This window comes from Dasypus novemcinctus, chromosome 14 (genome assembly GCF_030445035.2).
Source record: "Dasypus novemcinctus isolate mDasNov1 chromosome 14, mDasNov1.1.hap2, whole genome shotgun sequence".
NCBI lineage: Eukaryota > Metazoa > Chordata > Mammalia > Cingulata > Dasypodidae > Dasypus > Dasypus novemcinctus.
The window spans coordinates 75870654-75890300 of NC_080686.1; the positions used below are offsets into that span (position 1 = coordinate 75870654).

General features: G+C 33.7%; 1 protein-coding gene across 2 annotated transcripts in view; it reads right to left on the reverse strand.

Moving 5' to 3' along the window:
* The window catches only part of CSMD3 (CUB and Sushi multiple domains 3), a 1328729-nt gene that overhangs the window by 55215 nt on the left and 1253867 nt on the right, over nt 1-19647 (reverse strand). For both annotated transcript variants that reach the window (XM_058275930.2, XM_058275932.2), the window contains 5 exons: nt 11073-11246; nt 8225-8398; nt 7256-7441; nt 4428-4601; nt 1920-2102 (listed from right to left, as the gene is read on the reverse strand). In XM_058275930.2, coding sequence (XP_058131913.1) covers nt 1920-2102; nt 4428-4601; nt 7256-7441; nt 8225-8398; nt 11073-11246 — 891 coding nt within the window. The remainder of the gene's footprint in view (nt 1-1919; nt 2103-4427; nt 4602-7255; nt 7442-8224; nt 8399-11072; nt 11247-19647) is intronic.

Below are 19647 nucleotides of genomic sequence, written 5' to 3' on the forward strand. Positions count from 1 at the left end.
ATTAGATTGCTTCAGTAAAGCAGGACCCAAGGTGGGTCTCGTCCTTCTTGCTGGAGTCTTTTATTTATAAATAGCAAACTGAAAGCAGAGATACACAGAGAACAGCAGCAGAGACATAGAAACACTGAGAGGCTTGAACAAGCAGAGCACTAAGGTATGGAAAGAAGCCCCAAAAAGGCAAGATACACTAGGTCTCAAGGAAAAGGAAGAGATGAGCTGTACGTCTGATCTCCCACATCCAAGCTCTGGGAGAAAGTGATCCTGAGGAGATGCAGGAACCTCAGAGACCAAGCCACCATTGTACCTTGATATGCGGCAGGGGTCTAGGATCACCAGTAGCCGAACTTTGGTGAGACAGCATCTCTGGTGATGCCTTGATTTGGAACATTTTCATACCCTTAGAACTGTGAGCTTTTAAGTTTCTAAATTCCCACCGTAAAAGCCAACCCATTTCTGGTATTTTGCATTGGTAGCCTTTAGCAAACTAAAATAACACCTTATAAAATATTGGTACATACATACACACACATATACGTTTACGTATATGTGCATGTGTGTCATTTAAGAATTTCTTACAAAGATATATATTTATTTCTTCATTGAATACAAATATAATCCCTGCATTCATTTCAGGAATTGTAGAATACACAGAGTATATAATATAGAAATTTACCATTTTTAAAATAAAATCATACAATGCATATGCTTTTATAATCCTATTATTTAGCATTACAATTGGGGCATCTTTCTTTTAAAAAGTTTAGTAATTGGATGGTTTTGCATTTTGTGCAGATGCATAATTTACCTAACCAATCCCTTGTTGATAAACATTAAATTTAGTTTTGCTTTGTTTTTCTATAATTTTAGGTTATAATATACTCTATAAACAACTCTGTGTTTTGCTTGTATTTTTAAGCTAAATTTCTGAAAGTGGAATTTCTGGATCACTTTAAATTATTAAAACTATTATTAATTTTATTTTTGCAGTATATTATCAGACACATGCAAGCAATTATAACAACATATACTGGTGCCAATAATGTAAAAGTTTGCTTGTTTTCACACTTCCTACCCAACATTGAGTCATTATTTTTTTTAAATTGTTACTTTTCAAAATTGCTATATACTTAAATTTGTATTCCTGCATTTAATAGTGAAATTAAGACATTTTAACACATTTATCTGATATTTTTATTTCTACATATGCTCTATCCATCACATTATAGGAAAGTTTGTACAGTTTAATTCATATTACAAAAGTAATATCACATTTGAAATAAAGAGAAGAGAATGAAAATATATTGCTTCTAAATTCACCAGTCTGTCCCATTCTCATTTTTGTGTCTTTCTTTCTTACTTCTTCTGAAATGAGTTATCATTTCTCATGGTTTCAATAGAGTGCATAATTTTGAATCTGATTTTTATAAATCAACTTTTAAATAAAAATGTTTGCTATGATGGGAACAATGTGTATTATAAACAATTACAAATATTTCTTATAATTATTACTTATAGCTCATTTATATGGTAGTGACAGTAAAGCTGGAATACTATTGGTTTTTTTTCCATAGCTGGGGTTAGGGGACCTGGAAGGAAAAACAACCTTCCCTAGCAGCATCCAGTTAAATTTGGATACATATTAAATTCTACCCTACTAAGTATATTTAGTTTCTGTTTTGTTTTGCTTTTTGTAGGAGGTACTGGGAATTGAACCCAGCAATTGAAGCAGGTGCTTAACCACTGAGCTACATTAGCTCCCCAATGAGTATTGTTTTTTCTTTGTGTTGCTTGTTTGTTTGCTTTGTTTGATTTTAGGAGGTACAAGGGATTGAACCCAGGACCTTGCACATGGGAAGCAGGCACTCAACCACTAGAGCGACATCCACTCCCCAATATATTCAGTTTTTACTTGAGATTACCTTTACATTCTGGCTGCCTTCCAGTCCAACTGCCATTGGCTAAACACATTCTTTCTTCTGAGCCATGAAGGATATAACCAATATCACAAGCAAAACGTACACTGCTTTTAGTTCTGAAGTCACTTTCTTGTCTAGAACCATGACCTGGAGTACCAGGATCCCCACATGTTCCAGTAGCATCACCTGCAATTCAGTACAGTAAAACTTAATTTACTTCAATAAACATTTATTATGTATATGAGTTAGGCACAAAATTCTTGTAGTCATTTGTTTTTGTGCTATATTTAACATGTTGAGTTGAATAGGTAAAATTGTAATTTATGTTTCACATCTGACTCCAGTCATAAGAAGGAAAAACCTAAATGATAAGATGGTTGTTATTTTCCTTATTGGTAAAATTCAGAGATATTAAATAAGTTAAGGAAATTTCATGGGTATTTCCAGGACATACTTAACCAATCTATTAGATAATTCATAACTGACAGGATTATGGACTCAAATGACAACTAAAATTTATAACTTAGTTTTGGTAATTTGTGTTTTTCCTTCTCTGAATTTCCTAATTACTGATAACCTTTGAAAAAGAAAATGAGAACTGTGATATGCTAGAAAGTGTAAATGCTACAAAAATGTATTTACTATAGACTAAATTTTTACTCCATAATTTTCTATACCAATGACTCATGACCAAAGATAAATGAAATGTATACAAATCTCACATATAAACATAAATCGTAAATAAACAAAGATTAAAGATTTCATCCATGACTAAGTGTTCATCTTTTGGTTTTAGTGTTAAAGATTTACTCAGCCCCTTCACCACTTCTTAATTTTAATCAAAATTACCAGAATATCAATATATATTAAGAAAGATAGAGAGAGGTCAAATACATAAAAACTGAGAATGTTCTCTGTCTAGATCCCTTTTTAACATACCTGATATATTTGGAATCCTTTTTACACTTTCCCATTTCTCCTAGAATTGATAGTAACAACCACTCAAAACTTTAAGTTTAGTATTTCATTTCTTAAAATCTGTGTGTAATTATTTGCAATTCATGAGCAATTTTCTAATGTATTGGTTTTGTGTGTGCTTATATGTATAACCAGTTATATGTCAGTTAATTACTATGAATTACTCTAATAGTTCTAATTCCCATAACAATCAACTCTGTATTCACATTGAAAATTATAACTTTGTAAAAAAGTATCTATAGATTAAATTTAAAATGTCAAGCAGTCACTTCATAGGTATTAACCACTGGTTACCAGGGGATTCTGACACTAAGTAACCATTACACAACTTTTACTCTAAAGAGAAAACAATGTAAAATCCCTTCTAATAAATCATCAGCATGATCTCCACAGAGATAATATAAAGAAGATGGACAATATGTAATTTAAAAGAATAGGCAGAAATATAAGCAAAAAATATATACATGGGTAAAAATAAATAAAATAACAGCATCAAATAGGGATGCACCCGAGATCTAAATTTCCATTTATTGAAAAGATTACCTTATTGAGGTTATAGGGACTCAGGGATTGTATGTGACATATATAATAATAAGAAAGTCAGGATAGAGAATTATTTTTCGTAAAACTTAGTTCAATTTAAAATTTTAGAGCTTTATTAAAGAATTATGCTATTAAGTAGTCAATTGTTTAGAAAGTTAAGTAGAAATGAACTCTAACAGAAAATCACTGATATAGGATTGCCTTCTAAGAACAAACATATTTGGTATCTGCTAAAATGGGAAAATTATTAAGCCTGAGTGCTTTTACCATTTTTAATGACAAAGCACTTTACACAGAGAAGCATCCTAAAGCCACATAATTCTTTATATTAGACACAATATAGTTCATAACATATTCCTGTAATTTATCTTCTGTAAGATCAGTATTAATTTCCTCTCTTAATTTATATTAACTTAGGGTGGCCAACTTGGCCCAGTGGTTAGGGTGTCTGTCTACTACATGGGAGGTCTGCAGTTCAAACCCCGGGCCTCCTTGACCCGTGTGGAGCTGGCTCATGAGGTGGTGATGCACGCAAGGAGTGCCCTGCCACACAGGGGTGCCCCCCACGTAGGGGAGCCCCATGTGCAAGGAGTGAACCCCGTAAGGAGAGCCGACCAGCGTGAAAGAAAGTGCAGCCTGCCCAGGAGTGGTGCCACCAACACGGAGAACTGACACAGCAAGATGACGCAACAAAAAGAAACACAGATTCCCGTGCTGCTGACAAGAACAGAAGTGGACAAAGAGGAAGACGCAGCAAATAGACACAGAGAACAGACAACCGGGGTGGGGGGAAGGGGAGAGAAATAAATAAATAAATCTTAAAAAATATATATATTAACTTAGGAACTATTCCAATAAAACAAACATTTTTTCAGCATTTCTCATGATAATTTTAACAGAAAATTTATCAATTTATCTCTTTAGATTCCATCATATATATTTTCCTAATAATAATAATAATGTAATTTGCAACTATTTTCCAAGTGGTACCTGAACAATGAGGTTGTGATCCACTCCAGTGGCCATTTAATTGGCAAGTCCTTGATGACTGGCCTAGAAGAGAACGCTTTCCTGTGCAGGAATAGTGAACAGTAGACCCAAAGGTATACTTCTCGCCAGACAGGACCGCATTAGGAGGAACGCCAGGGTGTCCACAGTCAATCACTACAATACATAATTATTGTATATAAAATTTTTTTATATCTCCTATCGAACAACCTGCACCAACTTATTTATAAAATAAATCAGAATTAAATTTGCTAGTCAAGCATACAAAACTTCCAGAAATGAAGCATCTATATTGCAGCTGGATTTTTAAAAAATAAAACTGAGTTTGCAGTTAGTATGAGCTATTTTGTTAACCCATACACACTACGAATGTATTTAACAGAAACGCTGTAAGCTAAGTAAGCAAAGTTTGTATACGACAAGTATGACAAGTCTGTATGTGTGTGGGTCATGAGTGTGTGTCCACATGCATATGTGCATATGTGCCTGGACAAGAATATACAAGTTAGGGAGAGGAATGATGAAGTCTGGCTTGTAAAGATATGGGATGTCATATAGGTTTCAAAATGACCCAACACAGAAATTAGAAGGGAAGAAATTTCAGGGTGAAGGAAAGGGGATGAAGATGGTTCTGTGGCTCACAATCTAATTTGTAGTCTAGAATCATTCCCAACCAGGTCATTAATGGATAATTATGCTGTACAAAGGAGATACTAAGTGGCTTGTTAACCAAAGAACTGGTAGGCATAGTCAGAATTATATGTCAGTACATTATAGAATGTTCTTTATAAGCTAAAGGTAGCTTGGAAATTTAATGTGTGTCCCCTGTTAGTGGTAACTTGGAAAAATATTCAGTGCAATATGACCCTAGACTATTAAACAGCACATAAAGAGCCATAAACTTAATAAAACCCTTGAGCATTTAATACATTACCAAGGAGAGCTATAGGAAATGACAAAAAGGTGAAAAGTTTATGACAGCTAAGCAATTCTAAAGAACGTTATGTTTACATGTCCTACAAAAGATTTTTTTATTTTTATTGTTGCAGCTACACAAGGCCAGTCACGAATTAGTCAAACAATTAGACTAGTCAGTCTACAAAAAGAAGTAAAATAATTTTTAAGCAGGAAGACAAACAACTAGGTGAATTATTTGCGCAGAATTTGAAATTTTATAGACACTATAATTACTTTTTTTACAACACGAACCTTCTCACAAAAGTTTTGCAATGGCCCACCCATGAAAATAAAGAAAATACCTCTAAATAAGACATGATCATATAATAATTTTATATTTTAGGGATTTTTAAATAACCCTCAATTACTTCCCTTGTGCAAAGTTTTCTTGAAGTATGTACAATTACTTCTTCACTTTATAGAGTATGTCTCTTCTTTCCTGTCATATCCAAGATTCACCAACTCTTTGAGATGTAGCTCAGATCTTATTTTGTCATATCTATCTATAAATTCCCAGTATTCAATGTTTAGTTCTGTCCTCAAAATTTTTTTATTTAAGTATTTTTCTCATTACCCAAGTTAACTAAATGCATGTGACAATTTGAGATTACTTATGAATCCTAAAAAAAGAAAAATTACATTTATAAGAAAGATTAGTTTATAAACTAATCTATTCCTCTGGATGTGATACCCTTTGATTGTATTAAATTCAGTGAGGAGTCTCTGATTAAGTCTACTTGATAAAATCAGTTTAGGGCTTTTTATTGTGCTACTTCAATAAGGCATAACTCAGGTTGAGTCTACCCGCTTGGGGGGCTGATACAAATGAACATTCAGTCAAGAAGGCACGTAGGAAGAGGGCAAGTTCTGTCATTTTTGATCCTGGGGCCTAGGAGAGAGATGAGCCATTCACCTGAGAGTTTGCAAATGACCCTGGTAAGAGAGCCAAGGTTGATATAGAAGGCCTGGAAAGAAAGGAGCCCTATATCAGGAGAGAGGGGAAGCCTTGAGAGACAAGCCCTATGCCAGCTTGTAGTTGAGAGAGGAAGTCCAGAAGGGAAGGCTGAATCCTTGCAGAAATCAGTGACCATCTTGCTTCAACACATGATAACTGAATTTGGTGAGAAAGCAACCTTGAGTTGGACTCTTTAGATCCTTGCAAAGCTAAGCTTTTACTTCAAATAAATACCTTTATAAAAACTAACAGATTTCTGGTACTTTGCATTGGTACTCCTTTGTTAGACTAATGCAATGCATATGTGCTTTAATTTATCTTATTTATCCTCTAAAAGTCATAACACAATATTTAACATAATGCACCCATAAAATGTTTGCTCACTTGAATGATCATGTATATTTTAATTACTGACATCATACCTGCATGTCTCTATATATGCTAAATATTTAGATCAATAAATTTAAGTAACTCCTTTAAATCCCCAGTACCCAGAAGTCCTGACAGCTGTTTACACTAAAACTTAAATTAAGCCTGAAAAGTTAGTGCAAAAGAAAATCAAAATTTAGTTGCTCCTCTTGTCATTTTAATGTCAGAGATTATGAAAGATGCCTGCTTTTCATATTCTATCTGTTCTATAAAAATTCAATAAAAAAATTCAATTCTATAAAAATTCAAATCCAAAGAATGACAGAAGTACTTATCACATTAATATTAAGAAGATGGCATTTGAACATTGAATTAGCAGAATATATGGAAGTGTAGTTTCAAAACAATAAAATGATAAACTTAATATACCTCCCTCTGAGATACAGCTGTAAGGAGACTACAAAGGCAAAAAATGTGCACATTGCTTTCATGGCATTTTCTCAAGGAAAAATTCACATTATCTACTTACTGATACATTCTGGTAAAGGTTTGTCCCATTGTCCATTTGGTTGACATATCAATACTGAAGATCCAAATAAAAAATATCCAGGATTGCAGTCATAGAATACAACAGTGCCATAGGTGAAATTTCCATGCTCTATTTTACTCTCTCTTTTGGAGTTGGCTGGAATTCCTGGGTCGGAACAGTTGACCACTAAAAAATTACAAATTTTGAAAGATATGTTTGTAATAATATACATGTAGCTAAATAAATTTCCATTAGAAACTTAGAAACCTAGTTTTAAAATAAATTTAATCCATCATACAAAAGTTCCAAAAATAAAGTCAATTCATTGACTGTCCAGATAATGGACTAGATACCGTGTGTTTGAAAGTAAAGAAAAAAGGAATACTGCTATAGAAATTCATTAAATAAACTCCATAAGTCTCAAGCTAAATCAGATTTAAAGAATATATATTTTAGTTATATTTGAACCAAAAGAAAAATGGAGAAAATAAATATTTTGTTGTATTTTACAAGACATAAATTATATTTCTTTGCAAACTAAGAAAACACCAAAGAATCCTTTTTAAGGTCTTCCACTAAAAAAAAAAAAAATAGAGCTGCAATGCAGGTATCACAGCCACTTAGGACCTAAATATAATTTTCCAAGAAATATGAAGAAATAATAAAGGGGATTCCCACTAATTATGAAGAAAATGGTAGCAGAGATTACCTCCAAGACTTTTTATATGAAATCACAAAATAGGTACAAGTATACAAAGTGAAACAGTTGAAAGTCTGCCAGTTTTGATCTTTTAAAACATAAGTTAGAAAGTTAAGGAAAAGAAAAGCATCACTGAAGATATTGATATTAAATGTTTTGTTTATTAGCTGTAAACTTTCCACTATTCTGCACAAGCTGTTTCAAATTATCTATGTTTTCATAGATGCTTTATTACTACAGCTCATGCTGGAATACATTTGTATGTTTACCTTTGCACACAGGTGGAGGATGGCTCCATTGTCTGTTGGCCTGACACTGTGCCTTTGTAGGTCCTTGCATGAGATACCCAATATTGCAGGTGAACGTTACCACATCATTAAAGTTGAATCCATTTCCACTTGTCCTTCCATAAATTGGACTGCCAGGGTGACCGCAGCTAACAGCTAATATAGCAAGAGGGAATGGGGAGTCCAAAACAGAATACTATTTGGTAATCAATTTATAACATCACAATTATAATTAATAATTTCAAAGAAAATAGAAAGGCAGCCACTTTTTCTGTGGAAGTATATTTAAAATACGTTTACTAATGCAAACTAACAAAGTAGTCTGTCAAATCATTCTAGTAAAATCAAAACATTTTATTAGTAAATCAAGAACTATTAACAACTGTGATAACTTTATGGAAGTGGTGCACAGATGCTACTTATTTCATTTTCTGTATTTATTAGACAAGGATATTGAAATGCAAAGGAATCTGGGGACTGACTGAAGTTCACATTACCAGTTAATAGCAGAAAGGAATAAAACTGAACCAATCTTCCTTTTTTAGTTAAGTTTAAGAATTAAAGATACTCAAAGGCAATTTTTAAATTAAATTTTGAAATAGTTCCTTTAACTCTCGCCTATACAATTTTTATGAATAATAGATTGATAAGCACAAGTGTGTCTGAAAAGAAGGTTATATGACTATATTATATAGGCAACAGAAATGATGCATCATGCTGCTTTATAATTCCCATTAATATTTTGATATATCCAATATTAACATTCTTCAAATCAATCACTATTACTGGTTTATTTTTCTTCATCATTGATATTTGAGATTTTGGCACCAATTTTTTGAAATAATGGTGTTGCTTAGATTAATCACTTAGATCCATTATATGTTATAGTACTGCTCCAGAGTTTGTGTAATGCTGGCTTTTCCCGAACACTCTGTATTTCTAGAACTGTTTTACTGCATCATCTCATTCTATTAATCAGAGTAACTCCAGTAATTGTGTTTCATAATTGAGCACATTGAAAACCCACGGATACATTTTGTACTTTCTTAAATGACCCAGGAGCAATTATTTTTCAGCTTTACTTTAATGTCAACCTACTCATTTGGAATTTTAATTGCATCTTATTCTTGTTCAAAATTATTAATAAAGAAACCAATTTTACCTCAAGGGCCAATTCTCATTTATAATCTCAATTATTCAACAAGAAAAACAGTGGCATTATTTGGTTATGATTTAATACAAATCAAATGGAAAAAATCTAGGAAAGATGCTAGCAGAATATTGCCATCTTTATATCATCAAGCAATCAGAGTGTGTATGCATGTGTTGTGTATGAGTGTCTCAGAAAAATAATTTTAATTATTGACTAGATGATCTATTTCCCACTAAATATCAAAAGACAAAGGTATTTTCCATGAAACTAGAATTCCAATAAATTTTGGTTGATTGGATATAAATTAGATAATGGAATTTATGAATATGAATTAAATTAGCCACAGATTAAATGGGATATCTCCTTTAAATGCACATTAAAAGCCCCATGTGTAATTTCTCTGAAGCTTACAATGTTAATAGGTTCTATCCTATGATCTTATGATCTATTACTTCAATTAAAATACATTCACAGTGTTTATAATGCCAGCAATTGGGGTGGAAACTACTAGGGAAAAAAAAGAGGAAATACATAGACATTTGTCTTTAAGGTCCTAAACAGGATAATTTGTGGTCAGAAACACTGGATACAAATGAGGATTCATTGGGGTGAGAAAAAAGGCTAAAGTTAGATTTATTCAACTATATTCTTATTATTGTAGTATAACAGTCATGATAAATGCAAAATAAGCCAACCCATACTTTAGGTGTAGGAAGAGTGTCATTAAAGCTACAAAGCATATCAAGTTTCTTTCAGGAATAACAAAAGATACTGTTTAAACATTGCTTTTTATCTTCGTGTGTCAAATCATATCTAAATTCACTTAAAAAATCATATGGATATTTGTTGAACTGATGAGGCCTTTTACTAAAACAAGTATAAAATTACATATATTCATACAATTGTGTGTGAAATTTTAAAATGTGGAAATAGTGCTTTAATTTCAAATTTTTCCAGTTAAAAATATCATAGTTATATTAACCATGTACATGTATTTTGGAATATGATGGATTTTGAAGATATAAGATTCTAAAGTGATAAACACTTTTAAGCCTTCACTTGATTTATAAGTGATTTAGGGCCCAGCGAGATTAAACAACTTGCATTAACTCAATACTTAGCAGTAAAACTAAAATGAGAACAATGGTTCTTCATGTCATGTCTAATTATTTTTTCCCATAACAATACTCTATCAGTATCTGATTTTAATAGTGTAGCAACATAATTACAAGAAAAAAAGTACCCAAAGTATTTTCCACTATAAATAGCTTTATACATCACATTGTAATAATGTTGATGATATTGATCAGTGATCTCCAAGAATATAAATTCTTATACTTAAAATTGTTGAGAATGGAGAATGCACTCTCCAAATATGAATATGGATTTATAAATAGTATACATTTACATTGTATATTGTATACTAGAAGAGCTGAGTTTAAATTCTTGTCTTTATGATAAAACATAAATAATATCAGATTTTCTAATATTTTCTTCCTGTTTCCCAGTAGATAATTTTTTAAGCTTCTGAACACACCTACTATAAAAATTAATGCACAGCAGTATAAAAGAATGAATTTATCCTTACCTATATATATGATAATTTATATTTCCTAAAATAAAATGGTAATTGCAAAAGAACAGAGGTCTACAATTGCTTTTGCCATGCTTACTTACACACACAGGATGGAAGTTGACCAGACCAGTTGTGATCCTGTTGACATATTCGCACTGAAGAACCAATCAGTCGAAAACCAGGACTGCACTGATAAACAACGGTATCTCTGTAACCATAATTTTCTCCAATGACTTGACCATTCACAATGAGTTCTGGAATTCCACAGTGACCCGCTAAAATAGGTTAAAATTATATTTTTAAATTGTGAATTAACTTTTATTTGTGTTTTCTTATACATATGCAACATTACTAAATTTTTAAATTTATCTAAAAACATGACAATAATTCAAACATAATTATATGATGTAAAGGATCCAAGTTAATTAATATTTTTCATATATTGAATGGAAAATTTATTCATTACTCATTACTTTTTCATAGGTTACTTTTATCAAACAAACAATAGCAATAAAAATAAAAACTTAATGGAGTGTTAAACCTTTGGCAGAGTCTACAACACTATTTACTAATTTTAAAAAAGACTAGAGACATAGTATCTCACAAAATAGAATATAAAAATATTGTAACCCATGTGATGTGGCAGATCACTACCAAAATAAATACTGGTATGTGAGAATTTAAGTATAGAGAAAGTCACTCTGCACCTACTAAGTTAAGCACGAATGAACTACATTGAACCTAAAATTAATGCATTGGAGTTTTCAGTTTTAAAAATGGTAAGGTAGCTACTATTAGACCAATCTTCCCAAAGTTAAAACCATAGAATCTCAATAAAATAACCTAAGCCACTATAAAGCAAATGAAAGCATGTGGACATGGAGGGGAGTCAAATTGTGGAAAAAGCGAACAATAATAGTGAGATTCCAATTTTACAGCTTATTGTTGAGAGTAGTCCCCATTCATGGCCTTGTGGTTCAGAAAAAAATTAAGATAAAAACAATCAATCTTAACAGCACGCACTAGAGAAAAAAGATCAGGGTTATCACACACAGCTGGAAAGTAATGTGAGTAAATCGCAGTAAAAAAAAGATAGCCACAAAACTGCTACCCCTATTCAGTGTATAAACTCACTCTATATCTCTAACTTATCACTGAACTAAGCATGCATGGGAGATCAACAGTCCAGCCAAGGTTAAAAAAATACTGTATATATTTCAAATGTTGCCCATCAGGGACAGTGACAGAATTTGGAGGTTATTTGCAGGTTAAATCCAATTATATGCTTAATACCACACACACACACCCACAATTACAAGCTGAAAAATCAACACTATTTAGAGAAATACAGCAGTATTCCAACACTTAGTAATGTATCAATCACAATATCCTGATACAGTGTCAAAAGTTAATAAACTTATGAAGAAAGTGGACAATTGGATCCACATTAAAGAGTCAAGATAATCAATCTTAACCAATCTCAGGATACTCAGATGTTGGTATTAACAGACAAGGATCTTAAAGTGGTTATTATGCTATGCTCAAAGCCATTAATGAACATAAAATAAATGAACAAATAGGAAATCTTAGCAGAAAAATAGAAACCATTTAAAAAATGAACAGAAATTGTAGAACATAAAACTAAATTCTGAGTTGAAAAATTCACTGGACAGGTTTAGCAGAAAAAAAATTGAATATGCTAAAAGAAAGACTAAATGAACTTGAAAGTGGTTCAAAAATTATCAAATGTGAAGAACAAAAAGAATGATGATTTTAAAATTAACAGAATAAGTGATTTATGGGACAATAATAAAAGTCTTAATTATGTAGAACAGTAGTCTAAGAAATACATGTGACAGAGAGAAAAGGGCAGAAGAAATATTGGGAGACATAATAGTAAAAAGTATCCCACATTTAGTGAAAGCAAAATTTAAAGTTTAAATTTAAAATTCAAAAAGTGTAGTAAAACCCAAGCAGAAAAAAATAATTAAAAGCATACTTAGGCAAATCACAATTAAATTTCTTTTTTTTTTACAAAAATCAACTTTCTTTTCATTTTTTATTTTTTATAATATACTTTTTAATTTTTTAAAAGATACTTAGATTACATAAAGGTTACCTAAAAAACATGGGCGATTCCCAAATACCCTGATCCCTACCCCTTGTACATTTTTCAACATTAACAACATCTTTCATTACTGTGGTATATTTGTTACAATTGATGAACACATTTTGGAGAATTGCCACTAAGCATGGATTACAGTTTACATTGTAGGTTACACTTTCTCTTACACAGTTTTGCAAGTTATGACAAGATATACAATGGGCTATATCTGTCATTGCAATGTCAATCAGGACAATTCACAAATCCCAAAATGCTCCCATATTACACCTATTTTTCCCTCTTCTTCCCCTCAGAACCTCCAGTGGCCACTGTTTCCATATCAATGATAAAAGTTCTTCCATTGCTAGAATCACAATAAGTCTATAGTAGAATAAAAGTTAAGTCTACTCTGTCGATCATTCATTCCCAAATCCTGAGGATTCTGGGATGGTGATGCTCACTCCATCTCTAATGAGAGGGCCTTAGATTCCATGGGACAGAAGGGTAGGATTATCTTTCTAGCAGTTGCAGACTCTCTTTTCTTTGTGATGGTCATTGACCATCATTATCTCCTTGTTAGTTGTCCTGGATAAGTCTGAAGAACTAGAACTGCAACTGGTATTGCAGCACTGCTGAGATTCAGGGCTCAATTGGCACATGAAAAGCCCAAAAACGTAAGTCTCTAGGACATACACTCTATCAACTCTAGTACTAACTGTAGGTTTAAATAGAATGGGCAGAAAAGCCACGTGTAGGGAAACCACAACTGAGTCCAACTCTGTCACATGGGGACCATAAATTCCAAAGTAGGGCTCACTGGCAGAAAGCCAAAGGCCTGAGCTGTCAGCTCTGCCTGTAGTGTCTGGATGTCTCCAGAGCCCTCAGGTGCCCTGCTATTTGAGGCAATATTTACTCTGCCTGTCAATGAGATCCTGCTGAGATGCAAATTAAGTTAAAGAAAAAACCTTCAACACAGCTAGAGAAAAGCATATTACTACACAGGAAAAAAACGGGAATAACCCCTGACTTCTTATCAAATAAGAGAAATCAAATATTTGAAGTGTTAAAATATAAAATATTAATATAAGAAAACTTTAAATCAAATAAGCAAATTTAACAAAGTTTCAGGATGCTTAATCAATATTAAAATTAACTGCATTTTTATATATACTGCAACAAACAATTGGAAAATGAAATGAAAAATTTCATTTAAATTTGTATAAACATACTAAAACTTCTGAGGAATAAATTTTTTAAAAGATACACAAGAGCTTTATGCTAAAATGACAAAATATTGCTATTGGAAAACATATTAAGAAGGCCTAGGTGGCGGACTTTGCCCGGTGGTTAGGGCATCCGTCTACCACATGGGAGGTCCGTGGTTCAAACCCTGGGCCTCCTTGATCTGTGTGCAGCTGGCCCATGCGCAGTGCTGATGCGTGCAAGGATTGCCCTGCCACACAGGGGTGTCCCCTGCATAGGGGAGCCCCACGCGCAAGGAGTGCGCCCCATAAGTAGAGCCGCCCAGTGCGAAGGAAAGTGCAGCCTGCCCAGGAATGGTGCCACACACACGGAGAACTGACACAGCAAGATGACACAACCAAAAGAAACACAGATTCCGTGTTGCTGACAACAACAGAAGCGGACAAAAAAAGAAGACACAGCAAATAGACATGGAGAACAGACAACCGGGGTGGGGGAGGGGGGAGGAGAGAGAAATAAATAAATCTTAAAAAAAAAAAAAGGCCTAATAATTTAAGAATTATACCAGCTTCCAGGATTCGAAGACAATGCCAGTTCTCCCCAAGTTGATCTCTAGATTTAGAGCAATCCCAATCATAATATGTAATTTAACCATCCTTTTTTTTTATTTGTAGAAAAACATATATCAGATGAAAAAGAACTAGAGCCTCCAAAGCTATTTCAAAAAATAAGAAAAATTTTAAAGGACTTATTTATCTACTTTATAGAGTTGTAAAGTCTTTTTAAAACTAGTATCATATCTATATGAAAATAATAAACCTGTCTTACTTCATAAAACATACAATTAATTAAAGATGTCTTAAGATTCATAGATCTAAAAGTAAAAAAACACATATAAATCTTCCTAAAAAAAAATGGAAGAAAATCTTTGTGAGTTTGGACTGAGTAAAGGTTTCTTAAACAGGGCACAAAAAAGCAATAATCCTAAAAGGAAGAAAATGATTAAATAGATATTACCAAAATTAAATCTTCTGCTCATGAAAATACACTATTAAGAAATAAATAGGCAAGTCAGAGAATGCAAAAAAATATTAATAAAACATGTAATGGAGGAAGGTCTTGCAACCAGAATATATAATTCTTACAATTCATAATTTAAAAGATAATCCAATATAGAAGATATTTCATCACTTAAAGGAAAATTTACAAATGGCCAATAAGCCCAAGAAAAGGTGCCCAATATCAGTAGTCATCAAGAAAATATGTACTGGGGAATGGATTTAGTTCAAGTGCTTGAGGGTCTGCTTCCTATGTACAAGGTCCCGGTTCAATCCCTGACACCTACAATAAAGCAAACAAATGAAAAAAAGCAACTCTAATAGAGGAGTGAATATAGCTCAGGGGTTGAGTGCCTGCTTTCCATGTACAAGGTCCTGGGTTTAATTCCTGGTACCTCCTTAAAATAAAAAAGAAAAGAAAATACATATTAAAATGTCATGAGATACCTTCATGCACCCAACAAAATGGATAAGATTAAAAGACTGGCTCCATCACATGGCAAGAGAGAACATGCAACTCACAGGACTTTACTAGCTTTCCTATGCCTGAGTATTTTGCCAAGAGAAACGTAATCATATGTCTGAAAAAAAAAAAGACTTTTATGCAAAACACACAGCAGTTTCATTTATAATAATATCCAAAAACTGGACACAGTCAGGATGCCCTTAAGGATGGTTAAGACCAAGGTGACCTTGGCTAGATTATGGTTTCTAGGTGTTTAGTCAAGCAAGCAAGCACTGTTCTCGTTACCATGGGGGTATTTCATAGATTTAAATCATTAGTCACTGATTGCATCTATGGATGATTATATCAAGGATCAACAAAGGAGATTGCCTTCAGTAATGAGAAAAGTATCCAGTCAGGTGAAGCCTTAAAAGGAAAATTGATGATTTCAGCAGTCAGAAAAGAGTATTTCTAGCACTACTTGAACCATCCAGCTCCTCTTGGGGAATTCACTGAAACCTCATTGGAGTTTCCAAATTATGGCTTGCCCTGTGAAATGTGGATTTGCCAGTCGCCACGGTCCTATGAGTCAATCCCTATAATAAATCTATAGATAGATAGATAGATAGATAGATAGATAGATAGATAGATAGATAGATAGATAGATAGACAGACAGACAGATAGATCATGTAGGTCTATTTCTCTGAAGAACCCTGACTAATACATCCATCTACAGGGGAATAGCTAAACTGTGGTATGTTCATCTAATGTAAATCTACTCAGCAATAAAAAAAAAACAAACTAATTACTGGCACATACAACAACATGGAAGAAAGAATAATGAAAAAAGCCATATACAAAGAAAGTCATACTTTAGAATTCCATTCATATGAAATTCTAAAACAGGGAAAACTTATCTATGGTGAAGAATATGAGAAAAGTCATTTGCTCAGTGTGGGAAGCTGGAGGCTGCAGATTGTGAAGTAGCATGAAGAAATTTTCTAAAATAACATTAAAGGTCTATTTTTTGACAGCGTTTTGAGTTGTACAGGTATATACATTTGTAAAATCTCATCAAATAATGAATTTATAATTTATGCATTTAGTATATAAATTTTACCACAAAAGAAAAGAAAAATTAAGTAAGCAAATATTGAACTCTAGCTAATGATCTTTGCAGTGTTTGAGTGTTTAGAGTAAAGTGTACTGATGTCTGGACTTACTTTGAAATACATCAAAAAATAAAATGAATTGATGGATATATACAGAGCTGGAAAGATGGACACAAGCTGAAGTAAAAGTAAGACAAATTGTTAAACTCTACAATCCAGATGCTGGGTATGTGGATGCTCCCTGTCAATTCTTTTAATTAAGAAATTGAAAAAAATCGTAATAAAATGCTGAGGGGAGTGGCAGACATACACTAAGAGAAACAATTCTAAACATCTTATATTAAACATTCTAAGTAAAAATGGTCTGGGACTATAAGGTCAAGTTCTTCCCAAATAATATACTGGATGTGATGAGCCTATCAGCTCAATTCTAAGCATATTTTTCTAGGATTTGCTCATGTGGCACCCGTACTTTCCTACACCAACATTCTTTTGAATTTATATTAGATGTCAACACTATATTCTCTGTAATGGATGGCGTTGTCTACATAGGCTGCGAGGCAGATTTTCTAATAAATACTATCCCTTGGCTCTAAATTTCCAGAGAACAATTTCAGGATTCCAAACAGGTAAATAAAACCAACCTGTATAAAAAAAAATATTCAACAAAATAAAGTACAATAACAAATCATCAGGACATAAAGCCAAAAAATATGGTATTTCAAATTTAGTTCACATATACATTTTGTAAATTTATAAGGAAATTATATAACCTGTCATTGAAATTAGCATAACCAAGATCAGTTTAGCAACTATTAAGAAATATTTTGATTATTTAATCATATATTAGTATAAATAATTTAATTTATTTTCCTGTTTTCTTTTTTGTAAAATGGTCTTATAGTATATCCAGATACATGAGTTATAAATTTTTTTAAAAGGCCATTATTGCTGGGTTTCCAAGGATACCTATTAACAAATCTGTCTGCAGGGTGAAAACAAGAAATTTTAAGCAAAACTTCTGAAGACACCCTTTTAAGTTGTATTACTATAAATATCTGAGAGCTAATTAGCTACTTTACTTTTACCCACATGTAAAAAATATGAATTTTAAATTGTTAAAATTTAGACTTTTCTTATAAACTTATTATTAAATATCAACATTTTAGGGCCAAAAATCTTGTACTAATTTAGGAATATCTAATTTCATAATAATCAGCAATTTTTATTAATAAAAAAAGATATGCCTTGTTCCCAACAGACAAGTGAATAATCATTAGAACAATTTTCATTATTAACTATTTCATTATTACTTAATTCAATACTTTCTGTCATAACTTGAAATCATTCTTTTTTTTATTTTATCATTTTATTTTTCTAGAGAAAAATAAAGAATAAATCATACTCTTAAAAGTAGTACAGGGAAGTGGACTTGGCCGAATGGATAGGGTGTCTGCCTACCACATGGGAAGTCTGTAGTTAACAAACCCCGGGGCCTCCTTGACCCATGTGAATTTGGCCCATGTGCAGTGCTGATGCGCGCAAGGAGTGTCCTGCCACACAGGGGTGTCCCTGGCGTATGGGAGCCCCACGGAGTGTGCTCCATAAGGAAAGCTGCTCAGCATGAAAGAAAGTGCAGCCTGCCCAAGAATGGCATGGCACACAGGGAGAGTTGACACAACAAGATGATGCAACAAAAGAAACACAGATTCCCAGTGCCGCCGATAAGGATAGATGCGGTCACGGAAGAACACACAGTGAATGGACACAGAGAGTAGACAACTGGTGGAGGGGGAGAAATAAATAAATAAATATTTAAAAAAAAATAGTATATAATCTTGGAGAACCAGCAAGATAGCAGTGGAGTAAGGAACTCCTAGAGTCAGCTCCTGCTACAGGGTAGTTAGCAAACACCCAAAGCTCTCTGGAGCTAGACTGAAGCACCTGTTTGGGGCTCCAGGAGGCCAGAAGAGCATCCTGCCACATCCTTGGGGAGTGGAAGGAGGAGACTGCCCGTCTGCAGAGAAGACTCATAAGTAGAGCACTCCACACCACAGAGGCTGGTGCCCATCCTACACTAGAGGCACAAGCCACCTCAGGAGCTGTTCCGTGGCTAAAATTGAAAGCTCCACTTCCTCAAAACAGGGGAGGAAGAGACAGTTGGGCACCAATTTCAGCTACTGATGAGTATTCAGTGGGCTATGGTATGATCCTGAGAACAGCTAAGGTTGGAGCCTCTCCAGGTCAGAAAGAGGCTGGGAGGCCCCATCTGAACTCTGAACTATGCACCTGGCACGAGGGGAAGCAGGGTGGATTGAAAATCCTAGTGCTGGTGGGGACTGGTTCTTCCCATTCAGGAATTGGCTGAGGAGCCCTGCACTAGCCTATCCAGGAAAATGTATGCAGGTACCTTTGGCTGGCACAGACTGAAAATCAGAAGTCTGCTCGAGCAACTGTGGTCATCTTAGACCGCACTGCATAAATTTCTGCCCACACCAGCAGCTCCGTCCCCACCCCAGGCAGGGGAGAAAGGGATGTGAAGTTTTATCAGTCTCTCTGGGCAGCTACAGTCGAGGCCTACATGTGGATTATTCCACATAGCTGTGACTCTGTCCCTAACCCAAGCAAAGGAGATAATTGGAAGAAGCTTCATTGGTTCCTGATGCAAGGAGGGCAGCTTGAGCATCCACAGCCTACTGCAACAATTACATACATGGCTCCTACTGCATAATCAGGAAGGGAGAAATGATAGG